Source organism: Microcaecilia unicolor, chromosome 3 (assembly GCF_901765095.1).
Source record: "Microcaecilia unicolor chromosome 3, aMicUni1.1, whole genome shotgun sequence".
Taxonomy (NCBI): domain Eukaryota; kingdom Metazoa; phylum Chordata; class Amphibia; order Gymnophiona; family Siphonopidae; genus Microcaecilia; species Microcaecilia unicolor.
In genome coordinates this window covers 376162366-376179874 of record NC_044033.1, presented here as the reverse complement: position 1 = coordinate 376179874, position 17509 = coordinate 376162366, and the positions used below count along the sequence as shown (strand labels likewise).

The window sequence follows — 17509 nt, the reverse complement described above, 5'->3', positions numbered from 1 at the left end:
GATGGAGATAGAGCCTGCGGGGACGGGGACAAAACCTGCAGGGATGGGACAGGGACGGAGATAGAACCTGAGATGATAGGGTGGAGACGGAGACAGAACCCACAAGGATTGGGTGGGGATGGGGACAAACTTTGTCCCCATGTTATTCTCTACTTCCAACATTATCCCCAATGAAATTGAGGAAAAGGAGGCTGGAATCCCCTCCAAGATTAGCAGTAGCTCCTTTAGAGATTGACTTACTAAGACTTTTTTCCCCCTACTGTATCCAATTTCTAATAGTAGCCAATCCAGGTCACAAGTACCTGGCAAGATCCCCAAACAGTAAAACAGATTTTATGCAGCTTATCCTAGAAATAAACAGTGGATTTTCCAAGTCCATCTTAATAATGGCTTATGGACTTTTCTTTTAGGAAATTATCCAAACCTCTTTTTAAAACCTTACTAAGCTAACTGCTTTTACCATATTCACTGGCAACAAATTCCAGAGTTTAAATACACATTGAGTGAAGAATATGTTCTCTGATTTGTTTTAAATTTACTACTTAGTAGTTTCATTGTGTGCCCCCCCCCCCCCCAGTCCTAGTATGTTTAGAAAGAGTAAACAAGTGATCCACTCCACTCATTATTTTATAGACCTCTATCATATCTATCCTCACCATCTCTTCTCCAAACTGAGGAGCCCTAGCGGTTTTAGCCTTTCCTCATAGGGAAATCATCCCATCCCTTTTATCATTTTCATTGCCCTTCTCTGTACCTTTTCTAATTACGCTATATCTTTTTTTTCTGAGAAGCTCTGAGAGAAGAGGAAATTTCTCTGGGTAGGTGAACATTTTTTGTGCTCTGTTCTTTGGTGATTTAAAGGTAGGGGTTTAAAAGAGGTAAGGTAGGTTTATTGATAAAGACAGTTAGAATTTAAAAAGAGCCAACTTTATTAACTAGTCTCCCTACCCTTTCCCCCATAGTTTCAAATCTTGAACCACAGCATACAGCATTAACTAGAAGGCAAAGCAGGGCCTAGTTGAGTCTTCATTTAAAAAAAGAAGCAAGCTTTAGTAACTAGTTTACTTAATAGTGTACAACCCTTTTCTCCATAGTTTTATACTGAAACTTTCTTCTAAAGACAGAAACTTAACTGTAACAGCCAAGAGCATTATAAAAGGATAATAGCAGGGCATAAACTTTGTCTTAAAGGAAAGTTATTTTCTGTTCTTGCCTGGAAGTGAGGTAGTAGTGGTACTGTTCTGAATTAGGTGTTAATTAAGGTGTAAGGAAGGTAGAATAGCTACAAAGGTTGCTAGGGCAATCTGATTACTGTGTTACTTTTAAAGAGTCTGTTTGAAGCAGTCCCCTTAGAATCAAGACTATATAGAGAGGAAAGGTCTCAGGAAACTTTTTTTCTGAGAAGCTCTGATACCCAGATGATCAGCAGCCCCATGTTGTTCCAAATAATGCTCTAAAATTAACGCCAGAGCAGAGCAGGGCATTAAAGCCCCTATGATCAGAGCTAATAGCATGAAAATTTAGGTATGCTATTAGCTCTGATCATAGGCACAATCCTCCTGCAGAAGTTGTTAAACAGCAGAAGAGGTTTGACCTAACCTAAGCCCACACTCCAAACACAAGGCCTGGAGATCTGGTGGATTTCCAGCCCCCCTCCCCCCACACCACACCAAATACTAAAGAACCTTGGTGGTCCAGTGGGACCGTTAGCTCTCCCTCCCTCCCTCTGTACCTTCATGGCACCCCCTCCACAACCTACCTCATTGTCCATAGTTGGAGGAGGGAGGTACCAGCACTCTCTCCCTCCTCTTCAGGCACCTCCTCAAAATAGTGGCACCCTGCCCTGCCTGGTGCATCCCGGGCACTGCCATTTTGAGGAGGTGCCTAAAGAGGAGGGAGGGAATGCTAGTCTCTCCATCTTCCAGCTACGGACAATGAGGTAGACCATGGGGGGGGGGGGGTTGCCGAGAGGGACGGAGGGCTAGCAATCCCACTGGACCACAAGGCTATATTGTTCAATGTGTGTAGGTGGGGGGAGGAGCTAGCAGTCCAACAGGACCACCAGGCGATTTTTTTTAATATTGAAGGGGAGATAGAGGTCCCACTGGACCACCAGGGTTCTGTAGTGTTTGGGGGAGCAGACTTAGGTTTGACAGGTCCAAAATGATAAAAGGGATGGAACTCCTCCCATATGAGGAAAGGCTAAAGAGGTTAAGGCTCTTCAGCTTGGAAAAGAGATGGCTGGGAGGGGGGATGATTTGGGTCTATAAAATCCTGAGTGGTATAGAACGGGTAGAAAAAATACAAAGACCAGGGGACATTTAATGAAATTACATGGAAATATTTTTCAAACAAAATAAAACATGGAAAATAAAATAAGATGATAACTTTTTTATTGGACATATCTTAATACATTTCTTGATTAGCTTTCGAAGGTTGCCCTTCTTCGTCAGATCGGAAATAAGCAAATGTGTTAATTGATAGTATATATAAGTGAAGCATCAAAGCATTTCAATGACAGTCTAGCAAGGTGTTTTATTTTGTTTGATTTCTATTGATAACCTTTAAGGGTGGACTAACACGGCTACCACACCTCTCTACTTATTATGGAAATATCTTAAAACAAATAGGAGGAAATATTTTTTCATTCAAAGAATAGGTAAGCTGTGGAACTCACTGCCAGAGAATGTGGTAACACACCTAGATTCTTTTCTTGGGCAGTGACTCCTAATGTGGAACCTTGCATCACGTAGCTATAGTTTGGGTTCCTCTTTTCCACATGCATCACTTTGCACTTGCTCATATTAAACATCATCTGCCATTTCGATGCCCAGTCTCCTAGTCTTGTAAGGTCCTCTTACAACTTTTCACAAACTTCTTGTGATTTAACAACTTTGAATAACTGTGTCTTCTGCAATTTTAATTATCTCACCAGTTATTCCCATCTCTATATCATTTATAAATATATTAAAAAGCAGCAGTCCCAGCACAGACCCCTAAGAATCCCCACTATCTACCCTTCTTCATTGAGAATACTGACCATTTAACCCTACTTTTTGTTTTCTACCTTTTAACCAGTTTTTAGTCCACAATAGAACATTACCTCCTATCCTTTGACTTTCTAATTTCCTCAGGAGTCATTCATGAGATATTTTGTCAAATGCCTTTTGAAAATTCAGATACTTAATTTTGACCGGTTCACTTTTATCCATATGTTTATCCACTACATTCTCGTTTCTTTGTAGCCTTGATTCAATAGGACGGAAAGGCATATGAGGTTGAATTGAATGTATATGTTTCAGTTTGTATGTGGAATCCCCCTCCTTATAACTATAGAATGGCTAGGCCTAGCTACACCATACTTTGTGTGTGGTGATAGGTGCACATCAAGGGGCATCGGACTCTTCTACTTTTGAAAGTTAATGAGTGATTTGCAGAGGATCCAGGAGAATGCAGTGTTGACACTTTTTCTACAAGAAATTCATGGAAACTTAACCAAGACTATCTGGAATGTCACATTTTTCTTCTGGTCTTTCTCATTTGTTTCCATATTTCTTTTCTTCTCTCACATCTATCTTTTCATCTCATGTTCTCCTTTATTTTTTTTTATCCTTCTACCCATGCAAAGTGTGATTGCCAAAGACAGACACCTCTTTGTCACCAACTCACCATTGCCTGGCAGAGCTTACCGTATGAGAGCAAGTTCTCCAAAATGTTCTCCAGCTCTCATGATCCGGATTTGCTCTTGTCTTCCATTTGTTTCTTTGGTAACTTGAACCTGAAGTAAGATACAGAGGAGATTACAGAAAACTTTGTTCAGTGCTGGCCAGTTTCAACAGCACTGCCTCACTAATCTGACCAGCTATCCAGGATCTGACATGCTAGGAAAGAGGACACCTTTCTTACAGATAAATGTATTCACTGCATCTCATTAGTATCCTAAGATTCTGTCATTGTGACATTATTTGCTCACTCTTCACTTGTAGGGTGTCTTGTCTGAAAAGAAGATGAGCCCTTAGGTACCGCAAGGCCCTGAAGGACCTCAGAGGACAGCCGTGCAACCCCAAGTCTTCACCCGCGGCGACCGCCGTTCACCAAGGGTTGAGCCCCCAGCTGCAGGCGGTCAACGGGACTTCCGGAACCGCGGGGTTGACGAACTGACCCAGAACTGGAACCAGGAGTGAAGAGGGCAGGTGGAAAACAGAGGAGTCCAAAACCGGCAACAGGTCAGGGCAGGCAGCTAGCAGAGTAATCTAGAAACAGTCCAAAGGTCAAAACCAGGAGAGCAAGGAAAGCAACTGAGAACTGGAACACACGAAGACTGGCCTCGGGAAACAGAACCTGAAGCAATGTCTTATCTCAGGCCCGTTCCTTAAATACTATCAGCATTCAACCGCCCAGCCCCAGCCGACATGGCCGGCCAATCAGAACCTGGTTACTGACAAACTCCTTCTGATTGGTTCCGTCCGACCTCCCAGGCGGGACTACAGCACCGGCCTCCCAATCTAACTCCTCAGAGGCGGAGCTTCGGGTTCCCGCGCCCGAAAGTGAAGGAGACGCCGGCCATCGCGTCTCGGTGCCATTCTCCCCACTGGCGCAAGCACGGACCCCATAGCCGGCGATCGAGAGCCCGGCAGCCGCGATCGCCGGCCCACGGCCTCGGCCCTGGACTGGGCGGCTATCGCCGCGGTGAGCCCCGGCTCTCCGCCGCGGCCTCGAGAAGGCCGGCTCTCGCCGCGATGGACACCAGTTCCTGCTTCCCGCAGAGGAGCAGCCGGAGGGAGCAACGGATGTGACATAGGGGATGAAATGGTTTCAGGGGAAGAAACACTAAGCCATGATGAAAGCTAACACAGTTGAGGACAAGGACCGTTGTTGGATTGGGACATCAACAGTTTGAGAAGCTTATAAGTTAAAGGGGTGATACTGCATGTTACTTAGTTAGAGATACTTAACTCCTCACTCAAAAATAGTGTGGACTCGGAGACAGAATATGAATGCTGCAATGACATTTATGTGAAAATGAGCCAGGGAGATGTTCAGTACATAAACCGGACTTCTGGTTTAATGAGCCATATTAATGAATCTGCTGTTATTGTTGGCACTCCTTCATACGTGTTATGCCATCATCAATCTCCCGGCTGGTAGTGCTATCCATTTATGATAACATAATAAATCAAAATGTGCAAAGTACTAAACACAAATTCAATTACAAAATTGTATAGTCCAATTCTTTACAGTGCAATGATCAGTCCGCCGAGAAAAATATATGCAGACAGATACATTTCAAGGGTTTTTCGCTTGAGAATACAGTGAGATACAGCAAAAACATTTTCAATGCTGGATCCTTATAAGTATTGATTTATTATATTATAATGAGTGTATAGAATTACCACCCAGGAGATTGTTGATGGCACAATTAGCATGAATGAGTGCCAAAAATAAAAGCAGTTTCATTAATATAGCTCATTATACTGAGGGTCCAGTTTATGTACTGAACGTTTCCCTGGCTCACTTTTACATTATTTTCATCAGAACATTCACATCCTTCCTTCCAAGTCCACACTCTTCTGGGGGTGAGCTTGAGAAGTATCAGCATTGGTTTTGTACCCCCATGATTGAGGGAGTCTTTATGGTTACAATTACTTTCTACTTTATTAGAGATAGCAGGTAAATTATAGATGTTTCATTTGGGTTTGATTAGTGTCTCTCCAGAGCTCCTCTGACACTTTGCTGAACAGATACCCACCTCTCCTTTCAGGATGATGAAAAATGATTTCCCCTCATCTCCTTCTTGGACTATTACATCCCCTGGATGGAACTTGCACTGTATTGAACAGAGAACAACCTACTTAATGTTTTTCCAAGAAAGAGATGTTTTATAATTTTAAAGCTGTAAATCTCATGGGTCATAGCCTAAATTAAAAATGGAAGAAAAATCCAGCATTTTGATCTGCACACTTCCACCATTCTGTTTAACTCAGCGAGTTATTTCCTCACTCGTATTGCTACAATAAAACGAATAGAACATTCAATGGGTTCATTTTCTTTCTATCTTTTTTATTAAAATAATTTTTTGTTAACATACTTTGAAAACATCAGCTGCTGATATAGAGATATCAGAAGGTGTTATATTACTTGAAATTTTGAGCCTATACAGTTTCTTTCTTTAGATGCATCACATGTAGCAGTACCACAATTAATAAATACAACCAGAACATTTATACTGTAATAGCAGCAGTGGTCTTATTTTGAGCTGAACATAAAAATTACATACTGACTCAGACTGATTGTCCATCTAGACCAGTATCCTGCTTCCAGCAGAGGCCAATCCAGATCACAAGTACCTGGCAGAATCCCCAAAAGATTCTATGCTACCAACCCCAGGGACAGGTAGTGGCTTTCCTCATATCTACCCTAATAGCAGTTTATGAACTTTTCCTCCAGGAACTTGTCCAAACCCATATATGCAAGAACACCCTAATGGGGGATTATTCTGGTTAATTCATCATGATGGGGCTCCTTTAACCCGTTTTCAATTTCAGGCGGTGTTAAAGTTGGGTTTATGATGGTTGGGTTGGAATCCTGTGCATTATGAGACTCACTCTTTCCACATTAGAGCAGCAACTTATGCTGTTCAGTGTGGGGAATCGCCTGATCTCATCAGGTGTTTGGGGCAGTGGTGTTCAAGTAGATACTTGGGGTATGTGCGTCTTCCCTATTCTCCTCTTTGTGATTAATTTTCTTTCCTTGTTGTTCAGTTTCTTTTTCAGATCCACTGATCCCTGATTTCTGTGATGGTTATGTGGGCATTCGTATATGTTCTGGGCCCAGAAGAGGGCAGTGTCATCTTGATGGGGAACGAATCTTGGTCTAGCGGAGCAATGCATTCATATCTGCTACCTGGGGATTTATGGTATGTGGTGGGATCAGCTCATCCCAACACTTCTTCATGCAAAGCATTTTTCCTTACCGGAACTCATTTTGATTCATTTGGGTGGGAATTAGTCTTGTAGAATTAAAGGGGTGGATTTAATTCAGCAAATGAAATGGGATTTTATGTTAGTAAAATGTTATTTTCCTGCTGCTCACCTTGTCTGCTCTAATATAATTCCCAGATTAGTCTGGAGGGAGACTCGTAAGGTGGACACGATTGAGCGACTACTACTACTACTAGGTGGAGGGTGAATTCAGAACTTGCTAGGTTTGTTGTTGGGTTGGGGGATATGGTTTTTACTCATGATCTGCTAACCCATGATTGTCCAGGAATATATATGGTGTGCACCTGTCTGAGGTGGGGTGTAATATCTTTCTGAGCAATATACAAGATTTATTAGAAGCAACTTTGTGTGGCAGATGGTCCACAGCTTTTGGGAGGGAGTGGTGACAAGCTGTAGGCTGTCACCAATTGTGGTGGAATTTTGGGGTATATAAAGTGAAATGAAATGGCAGAGGAGCATTTGAAATTTGTAATTAACATGTTTTTGCTTGTGTGCACTACCACCATGAGAATCTGGAGGATATGCATCACTGCAGACCTCTGTTGGGTGGGGATTGAGTATTGACTTTGTAATTTTGGGTGATGAGGTTAGTTTGACATTGACTAGCTTTGAGCGGGGAGTAGTAATTGTATTTGGGGTACTGATTAATCTTGTTATTGAGAAATGATGTTTTGAATACATGTTTTGAAATGTTATATTGTAATAAAGCTATGACCCAATTGTTTTGCCACATGAAAATCTTTGTTATATAGTTAATTTCTATTGGTGAATGTTTGGTATGCACAGTGGTGATGCGAGTGCTGATGTTAGGGAGCCCATAGCCTTGAGCTGTAGGCTTATAACATCAGCTGAGGGGAGCTGTGCAATATTTCCTTAGCCTGCTTGTGATTGGTTAGGAAGGGGGTGATAGAGAGTATGAGTGGTTTGATGGTACTGGTGGAGACATGGAGAGTGGTTTAGATGTGTGTGGGGGGGTTGTTTATGTTTACCTAGGGTGTTTTTTGGCAGGCAGCATATTTATTTTGTGAGGAGGGTGGTTGTGATGGGTGGAAGGGCTGTGTGGGGGATTACTTTTGGCCCGCTCATCCCTCCCTAACGGCTGTTTGGGTTTTTGCTGTTTGGGATATGTTTGGGTGTTTGGTCATAGCTTGGGGGACAGAATTTTAGGGAGTTTAATGTGAAATGAAATGGCAGAGGGGTATTTGAAATGTGCAAAAAACATGTTTTTGCTTGTGTGCGTCACCACCACAAGTATTTGGAGGCTCTGTGTCACTACGGACCTCTATTGGGCAGGGACTGAGTACTGACTTTGTAATTTTGGGTGATGAGGCTAGTTCGACACCAACTAGCCTAGAGTGCGGAATGGTAATTGTATCTGGGCACTCATTAATCTTGTTATTGAGAAATTATGTTTTGAATTTATGTTTTGAAATGTTATATTTTAATAAAGCTGTGGCCCAATTGTTTTGCCACATGAAAATCTTTGTTATGTAGTTAATTTCTATTGGTGAATGTTTGGTGCACACATTGGTAATGCGAGTGCTGATGTAATGCATTATCTCAACTTCAGTGGTTACCTAATCTGCGTGGGGCCTCAGGGGCCTGGGCCCCCGCAGATTTTGCCCTGGCCCCCCCTACCGCCATCAACCCTCCCCCGTGCCCGTTCTTACTTTTGCTGGCGGGGGACCCCAACCCCCGCCAGCCGAGGTCTGCTTCCACCTGCCGCTGTCTTCAAAACTTCTTCTTCAGCCGGCGGGGGACCCCAAACCCCCGCCAGCCGCCCCGCGCTGTTTAAAATTCATCTTCGGCCTCCGTGGCCGTGCTGCTGGGATAGGCGGCGCTGTTGAAATCCACTTCGGAGTCTGACGTCGCAGCACGTACAACGTACAACGACGTCAGACTCCGAAGTGGATTTCAACAGCGCCGCCTATCCCAGCAGCACGGCCACGGAGGCCGAAGATGAATTTTAAACAGCGCGGGGCGGCTGGCGGGGGTTTGGGGTCCCCCGCCGGCTGAAGAAGAAGGTTTGAAGGCAGCGGCAGGTGGAAGCAGACCTCGGCTGGCGGGGGTTGGGGTCCCCCGCCAGCAAAAGTAAGAACGGCAGCGGGGGAGGGTTGGCGGCGGGAGGGGGGTGGAGAGACTAAGTCATTGGTGGCGGTGGGGGCTCGGCGGCGGCGGCGGCGGCGGCGGCGGCGGCGGCGGCGGGGGGGGGGGGGGGGCGCTAAAATGTGCCCCCTCCCTCTGGCTCTGGCCCCCCCTACCGCCGGAGTCCAGATACGCCCCTGGTTTAGAATAACATTTAAGTTTCTTTCATTGATATTTAAGGCCTTGCATGATGATGTTCCACATTATATTGACTCTCTTCTGAAAATGTATATACCACGGTGTTCTTTGCGATCTGCTGAAAAAGGTTTGCTAGACATACCATCATGTAAAGTAATAAAATGTAATCTCTATCATGAGTCTTTATTTAGAATCTCTGGGCCAATTCTGTGGAATATTTGGCCAAATACTATATTGAATGCTTCATCTTATTTGGGCCCCTGTTTACAAAGCTGCACCAGTGCCTGGCAGTGTGGTACTGCTGACACTGTGTCGGCATTGTCGTGTGGCTGGGGGGGGGTTGATGTTTCAAAAACTACTTAAAGCACATTGTTTTGTCAAGCCTCTAAATAAGTTTATTAACAGTGCACTTAGGGGCCTTTTTACAAAGTGGCAGTAAAGCTACCGCCGCTTTGCCACACGCCAAATCGGGACTACCGTCAGGTTACCATTTTTCAGTGTGACAAAAAAATATATTTTTGTAGCGCCACATGTCTCCAGTTACTGCTGGGTTAGCGTAAGAGCCCTTACCGTCACATAAATAGGTGGCAGCAAGGGATCCATGGAAATGGCTGCACACCAATCCCTGTGATTAGCACAGGGCCATTTCTTTTTTTGGGCCAAAACCAATCTTTTACCTGCTGTGGTAAAAGGAGGCCTCAGCCCATGGCAAATCCATGCGCTGATGCCATGGCAGGCCCCCTTTTAACACAGCTTTGTAAAAGGGGCCCTTAGAGATCTGTTTTAGATGGTAACTTTGATTAGATTTTTGAATTGAATATGTTTTATTATTGTATTATATTTCTTGTAATGTTTTTATTTTTACTATGGATGTATTGTTGTAAACTACTTGGATTTAGTGACAGTGCGGGATATAAATGTATGTAGCAAATTGGTGAGGCAAGATGTTCCTTCACTGAATTCATGCTGACTCACGTCCCATGAAACCATGTTTGTCTATGTGTTCAGTAATTTTATTCTTTATAATAGTTTCTATCATTTCACTCAGCAGTGACATCAGGCTTGCCAGTCTACAATTTCCCAGATCACCCCTAGAACCCTTTTTAAAAATTAGTGCTACATTGGCCACCTTCCAATCTTCAGGTACCAGGTAAAGAATCATAAGTTTGCTTAAAAAGTATTATTTGACCATATCAGATCTCCAATCCATATATTATTGATTAATTACCCTAAGTGCTTAAGAAGCATAAAGTATGATGCCATAGAGTAAAATACCACTATCTACTAAATAAGAAGAAAGCAATAATGTCTGCAGCATGCATCAATGAGCTAGTCAAATTTCATACCTCTTCCATGGAATCAATGATTCTAGATAGCTGGGTGTCCGATAGTCCATTCAGTGTGTGAGCTCTGAAAGAATGAGTGAGAAAATGAAAACAAGGGGAGAGGGATAATGAGAGAGAATATTGATGCATGAGCGATGTGTTAAATTCTATAAAATTATTACTAAACTAAATTTTAGTATAGTACTTAGCTTTTCAGCAGTCAACGCTAATATGTTGACTAAATTAGCTAATGAGAGCTAAAACTTGTTTTACCATTGACATTTTTTATTCTAGACAGCTGATTCAGCCGGGTAGCTTAATTGACGCTGGATATGATGTCACTTTTTTTATATCTTTATATACATGCCTTTTGAAACGCTTGGCGGCCATGTTATAACCGCTATCTGAAACCTAGGTTAGAATAGTTCTAATTTTACTGTTCTTTTGAGGCGTTAATATGATATGTTGAACTATACTCTGAGTATTTTGTTTGGATTTCTTCTTACAAGAGACTACCTTGAAACAGCATTATGCGAAACATGGATCTATGTTGGTGACATTGGGTCTCCGCCACATATTAGCGTTGACTGCTGAAAAGCTAAGTACTATACTAATATTTAAAGATGAAATTGAAAAGTCTAATAGAAATGAGATAAACAGCTATGACTATGAAAATTTAACTAAAATATCTAAAAATTATAAAAATACGGGACATATGAGGATTGCGTTACCACCTCTTTGTTCAAAATGCTTGGCTCATAAATAGCCACTTCAGAGGCAGGTAGTTGAATCTGATGTCTCTATAACAAACGACTTGATTGATTATCAATGAAGTCATAATTGAATTGGTATTGCATTGAAGCTGAGTATACTGTGTATTGTTAGACATTTACTCCCTTCATCTTTAGACTAGATATATGCCGTTATATCACATGCCTAATTTTAGGCATGGAATGGGATAGTCTATAACATTGCGCGTACATTTTAGGAACGGCCATGGCCCACTCATGGCCACTTCCCATTTTGAGATCCACATGGTAGAATTTATGCACACTACTTTAAAGAATATGCTTAGCTTTATTCTATAACACTGTGAGTAAATTGTAATTAGTGCCAATTATTGCCGATAATTGCTTGTTAACATCCAATTATCAGTGCCTTATTAACTAATTGAGTTGCAGTCGCAAATTAGAATATGCTTAGATTTATGTGCGCAACTCAAGTCGCACTATATAGAATTTGGGGGTATATCCATATGATACATTCTAAGACACGTACAGCCTTATATGAAAGCAGTAGATGAGACCATCAGCTAGAACAATGGGCATTTCATTAAAGATAGAACAGCAAAGATTTGAACTCTAGGGGCAAAGGAATGGTGAAAATGAGATGGCACAGTCCTTGTCTAGCTGTGTGAGCAGGTAGCGAGGAAAGATTTTGGGTTGGTAAGAGAAAGATGGGAAAGGGATCTGAGACTCCCACTGACTGATTGAGTTATGCTCATTACTATAAACAGCACACCCAGGGTGGTTACCACTGCAATTTTATAGGAAACACATTTCAGAATTTTACATAGAGCTTATATTTCCTAACTGGAACTCTCTCACACAGGGGTGTTACTCTCTGCTCAATGTATTAAATGTTTGGCAGCAGAAAACTCCTTTTTTCATTCTCTTTGGAGCTGTGCAAAGATTCAGTCCTTTTGGACAGCACTAGGACAATTTCTTACTACCTCCTTGCATTTTTCAGTTTCTATGACTCCTCAGTCAGTAGTCCCTCAAACATTTTCTGGAGGAGGGGCAATTCTTTTTGTTTCGGAAGCTGAGGTTAGTGGCTCTTAAATTGTGTTATTCAAGCTTGGGTGTCCACAGAGCCTCCTTCCTTCTGGGGCTGGAGAAATCAGATTTATGCTCTGGCCGGATGGGAAGCTACGGATGCCTCCATTTCCCACAAACGAACACAGCAATTTTTGACCATTTGGGATCCTTACGTTCAGGAGCTATCTCCATCAGTTTGTTGCTTAACAAACTTAGGGCATGAGCGTTCGTGGTGGGTAGTTAGGGGGGGTTGGGTAGGGCCAGGAAAGGGGGAGAGAGGGTTTGAGGAGAGGGCTCTTGATGAGTAGGGGTTGGGTAAGAGGGGTAGAAGATAGAATGGTGACAAAGCAGCTTAATGACTACCTGGACAAATTCTCCATAATGCACGAATACAATCAGGATTCCGCCCCCTTCATAGCACTGAAACCGTGCTAATTACGCTCATGTGCAATTTCAAAATGGAAATAGCCATAGGCAATAGCATACTCCTCTTCCAATTCAACATGTCAAGTGCTTTTGACATGGTAAACCATGACATTCTATTAAACCTTCTTGATTACTTCGGAATAGGGGGAAATGTATTTAGATGGATAAAGGGCTTTCTTACATCCAGGACCTACCAAGTAAAATCAAATTCAATTCTATCACCGCTGTGGAAAGCTGATTGTGGAGGTCCTCAAGGATCCCCTCTATCCCCACATTCTTCAATATTATGTTGATCCCTTTGGCTAAATCCTTGTCCAATCTTGGCCTCAATCCATTTATCTATGCCGATGACATCACAATCTACATCCCCTTCAGATATGACCTGTTCGAAATCTCCAAAGAAATCAATCTTGGTTTGTATATCATGAACAAATGGGCTAATACTTTTCAAATGAAGCTGAATAATGAGAAAGTGCGCTGCCTTATCCTTTCCTCTTTACGTAATAGGTTCAAACCTTCATCTTTAATAACTCCACACCTCACCCTTCCTATCTCTGACAGCCTAAAAATACTTGGTGTAATTATCGATCGCATCCTATCACTAGTTAGCCAAACTAATGCCACTGTAAAGAAAATGTTCTTTTCATTGTGGAAACTCAAGCGGATAAAATCTTTCTTCCCTAGAGAAGTATTTCGATATCTAGTTCAATCAATGGTATTAAGTCATCTAGACTACTGTAATGGATTATACGCAGGATGCAAAGAACAACTTGTAAAGAAACTTCAGAATGCCCAAAACACAGCAGCAAGACTAATCTTTGATAAATCCAAATTTGAAAGTTCCAAGCCCCTTCGAGAGAAATTGCACTGGCTCCCAATAAAGGAACGAATTGTCTTCAAAATGTGCACCCTAGTCCACAAAATTCTTTATAGAGAAGCCCCAGGATACATGAATTCCCTAACCAATCTTCCAGCCAGGAATACATCAAGCACATCCTGTTCATTCCTAAATCTTCATTATCCTACCTGTAACGGCCTCAAATACAAATCCACCTATGCTTCCTCCTTTTCCTTTATCAGCACCCAATTATGGAATGCACTGCCAAAAGCTATCAAAACCACTCAAAACCATCTCAACTTTAGAAAATTATTCAAGACCAACTTATTCCGAAAGGCCTACCCCCAGGATCCAACATAAAACCCAAACTCCTTCAACACAGTATATAAATGGATTATTTTGAACTCTCTTACCTTTCCCTTTTTCCCTTTATACCTTGTTCTTTCTATCCTCTCTGTTTACCACAATTTATTGTAATTGTATAACTACTGGACTGGCAATAGCCTTTTCGGTTTACTGTAAGCCAAACTAAGCCTGCAAACATGTGGGAAAATGTGGGGTATAAATGTGATAAATAAATAAATAGCTTTGTTTCTTTAGTCGAGCAGTGTGTTCCTGAGCCCAGGTATACCTGCATAAAAGTAGGGGCACAGAAATTATGCAATACCTCCCTCATTCTAAAAAAGGTCACCTAAATTTCAGCACCTTTTGTGCTCTTGTATTTGTGGAATACTGACATCCTTGTGGGCATGTATGGTAATAGTGTGCTTAAGCGCTATTCTAAATATAAGTGCTAAAGGGCCCTGTTTACTAAGCCACGCTGTAGGTGTGCAAATAACAGAGATATAATATGATGTAATCATAATAGTGATGGAATATCTTACGCGCATAAGTGCTCAATTACCTGAGAAAGTGCCAGCACAATTCTGAGGGCATATGTAAATGGCATAGCGTATAAATGCAAGGGGACATATATGTGGGCGGAGCATTGGAGGCTCCCACTTATGCACATAAGGCACAAAATACTGTAAGTTACACGTATCCTTGCCATATTTATGTGATCGCAGCTACACCAGGTCCATAGCTGCTATAATTATGGATGCATAAATGTAAGGTACATTGATACCAGTTTATGCTAGTATTCTATAAAGGAATCTGGGTACCCAGATGCTACTAAGGAATAGGTTCTCACCATGTTGCATTGAAGCATCTATGTACAAAGAAGTGCCCACTTATAGAATTGATCCCTATCTGCCTAGGATACCTTCTCTATTTGTTCAACATACCACTGAATTGCCCACCTAGAACATCTTGTTCAAGCTCTCCACACTAGTATATACCAAGGAACTCTACTCCCTCTTTGAGGCCAAAGCAGTAAAATCCATTCCACCAGGGGAAAGAGGGCAGGGATTTTTTTCCAAGTACTTTTCAATCACAAAGAAGGTGGGTAGTAGGGTGGACCTACACATAGGCGCCCGGTATAAGAGGCTTGGGGAGGCTATGCCTCCCCAGCCACAGCAGGATGGATCAGCTGTTTCTATAGAAATGCTAAATAGTAGTAGTAGTCAGGGGCGTAGCCACGGGTGGGCCTGGGCCCACCCACTTTGGGCTCGGGCCCACCCAGCAACGGTGCAGAGAGAGACGCCGCGGCCAAAAGAATTCATCTGCTGCCGGCACCCTGCAGGCCTTCTTTCCTCCACCTCCCTCCCCCCCCCCCTCGGGCAGCGCAGTGTCTAACACTACAACAAAGCTGCACCGGGTCCGTCTTTCCTCCCGCTACGCTGCTGCCCTCCGGCTCCATCTTTATTCTTCTGCTGCTTATCTGCAGCGAGCGGATCCGCGCGTTACCAGGCTGTCTGTATGCTGCCTGTGACTGCTTCCTCTGCGCTGGCCCCGCCTAAGGGGGCAGGGCCAGCTTAGAGGAAGCAGTCGCAGGCAGCATACAGACAGCCTGGTAGCGCGCGGATCCGCTGCAGATAAGCAGCAGAAGAACAAAGATGGAACCGGAGGGCAGCAGCGTAGCGGGAGGAAAGATGGACCCGGTGCAGCTTTGTTGTAGTGTTAGACTGCGCTGCCCGAAGGGGGGGGGGAGGGAGGTGGAGGAAAGAAGGCCTGTAGCCAGCGTGCCAGTGGTGGCTGGGGAAAGGGAGGGAAAAAACGTGCAGCACATGCTGGAGGGTGGTTGGTTTGTTTGTTTGTTTGTGTGTGGGTGGGAGGTGGAGACAGGAGCACTGTTGGGATGAGGGAGTGAGACAGGGTAGAGCTAGGTGGGAGGAGGGACGGAGAGATGCTGCAAGGGGAAAGAGAGGGAGAATTGTTGGATATGGGTGGGATGGGGAGAGGGAGGGAAAGGGCATGAGAGAAAAAAACGTGTTGCACATGGAAGTGGAAGGGAGAGATGAGAGGGGAAATGTTGAACTGGCATTGAGGCGAGGGAAAGGAAGGATGGAGAGATGGTGGTAGGTGGGGGGGGGAAGGGGGTAGAGAGAGATGTCAAACCAGGGGCTCAAGGCAGGGAGAGGGAGAAAAGTTGGACATGAAGGTGGAGAAGAGGAGAGGAAAGGAGATATGCACAAGTGGGGGAGGGGAGAAAGAGGGAAGATGGATCCAGGGAGGGGAGAAAGAGGGAAGATGGATCCAGGGAGAGAAGATAGACAGTGGATGGTAGGGAAGAGAAAGGGAAAATGCTGGATAATGGGGGAGGGGAGAGAGATGGGACAGGAAGACGCTGGTGATGAGAGGTAAAAGGGATAGGGAAATATCAGGCTACAAGGTAGAAAGAGGGAACAGATGCAGGGCTGGAAGGGTGGAGGGAGGGAGACACTGGGAATGGGGGAAGCATGGGGGAAAGGCCCAGAGAGTGGAGATGGCAAGGAAAAAATGAGAGAATAGTGATCACAGGGGGTAGAAATATGGTAATGGCATGCAGATTGAAGATGGAAGGGAATGGAAGGCTGAGAAGGAGAGAGATGCGGAATGGGAGAGCTAGTGGGTGAAAGGAGATGGAAATGTGATAGATATCTGAAAAGTAAAAAGAAGGAAAAGATTTAGAAAGAGGATGAAATTTGAGTGTGCAGAGGCAGAAAAGAAAAAAAAAAAAAGAAAGGAAAGAGCTAAAATGGAAGGATCAATATTTCAGAGGTAGGTGTAGTGAGGAAATGAAACAACAGGAGAAAAAAGACAAATGGACAACCGCTTGAAGAATTAGCAGAAGACAGACAGGAAAGTGGGAAAGAGAAATTGGAACCAACATGATGGAAAAATAAAATGTCCAGACAATAAAGGTAGGAAAATCATTTTACTTTGAATATTTTAAATGGAATATGTTAACTTTGGGAAATGTGCATAGCGGATATCTTTTTATTGTGTTACGTAGAAAAGGAAATGCGCTTTTGTTTTGTTTTGGGGGTTTTTTTCTCCAGTGTTGCAGTACATGCTGAGGTTCCCAGTTCAATTTTGTCTATATATTTTTATTTCTAATTTGTGATCCCTTGTTCTGTAATTTGTGACGGTCTGTCAGTGTGACTTTAAGGGCAGATGAGGAGAGGGAATTGGGGGAGGGGCTTTATTTTATGCCCTGGTCACCAGCATGGCTAACGGCAGCCCTGACCCTTTGCTGTAGCTAGTGGGGATTCCCAAGTCCTACTAGCTGGGGTCTCTTCTGAAGCTGGCCAGAGATGCCTTCTACTGAGCTTGGCAGATGGGGGCAGCATCCTGGAGCTACTGACAACTAAGCATGTATGGGGGTGCTGGCATCAGTGGCTCGAGGAGTTGCTGCTGCTTACTGGGCTTGGTGGAGAGGAGTTCTGGCCATCTTTA

The 17509-nt window shown here is 43.4% G+C and overlaps 1 protein-coding gene across 1 annotated transcript in view; it reads right to left on the bottom strand.

Annotated features, from left to right (window-relative positions):
• LOC115465137 (cGMP-dependent protein kinase 1-like) overlaps positions 1–17509 on the bottom strand; it is a 128884-nt gene that overhangs the window by 61986 nt on the left and 49389 nt on the right. The window contains exons 7-9 of the mRNA XM_030195537.1: positions 10631–10694; positions 5750–5827; positions 3690–3778 (exon numbers count right to left, since the gene is read on the bottom strand). Coding sequence (XP_030051397.1) covers positions 3690–3778; positions 5750–5827; positions 10631–10694 — 231 coding nt within the window. The remainder of the gene's footprint in view (positions 1–3689; positions 3779–5749; positions 5828–10630; positions 10695–17509) is intronic.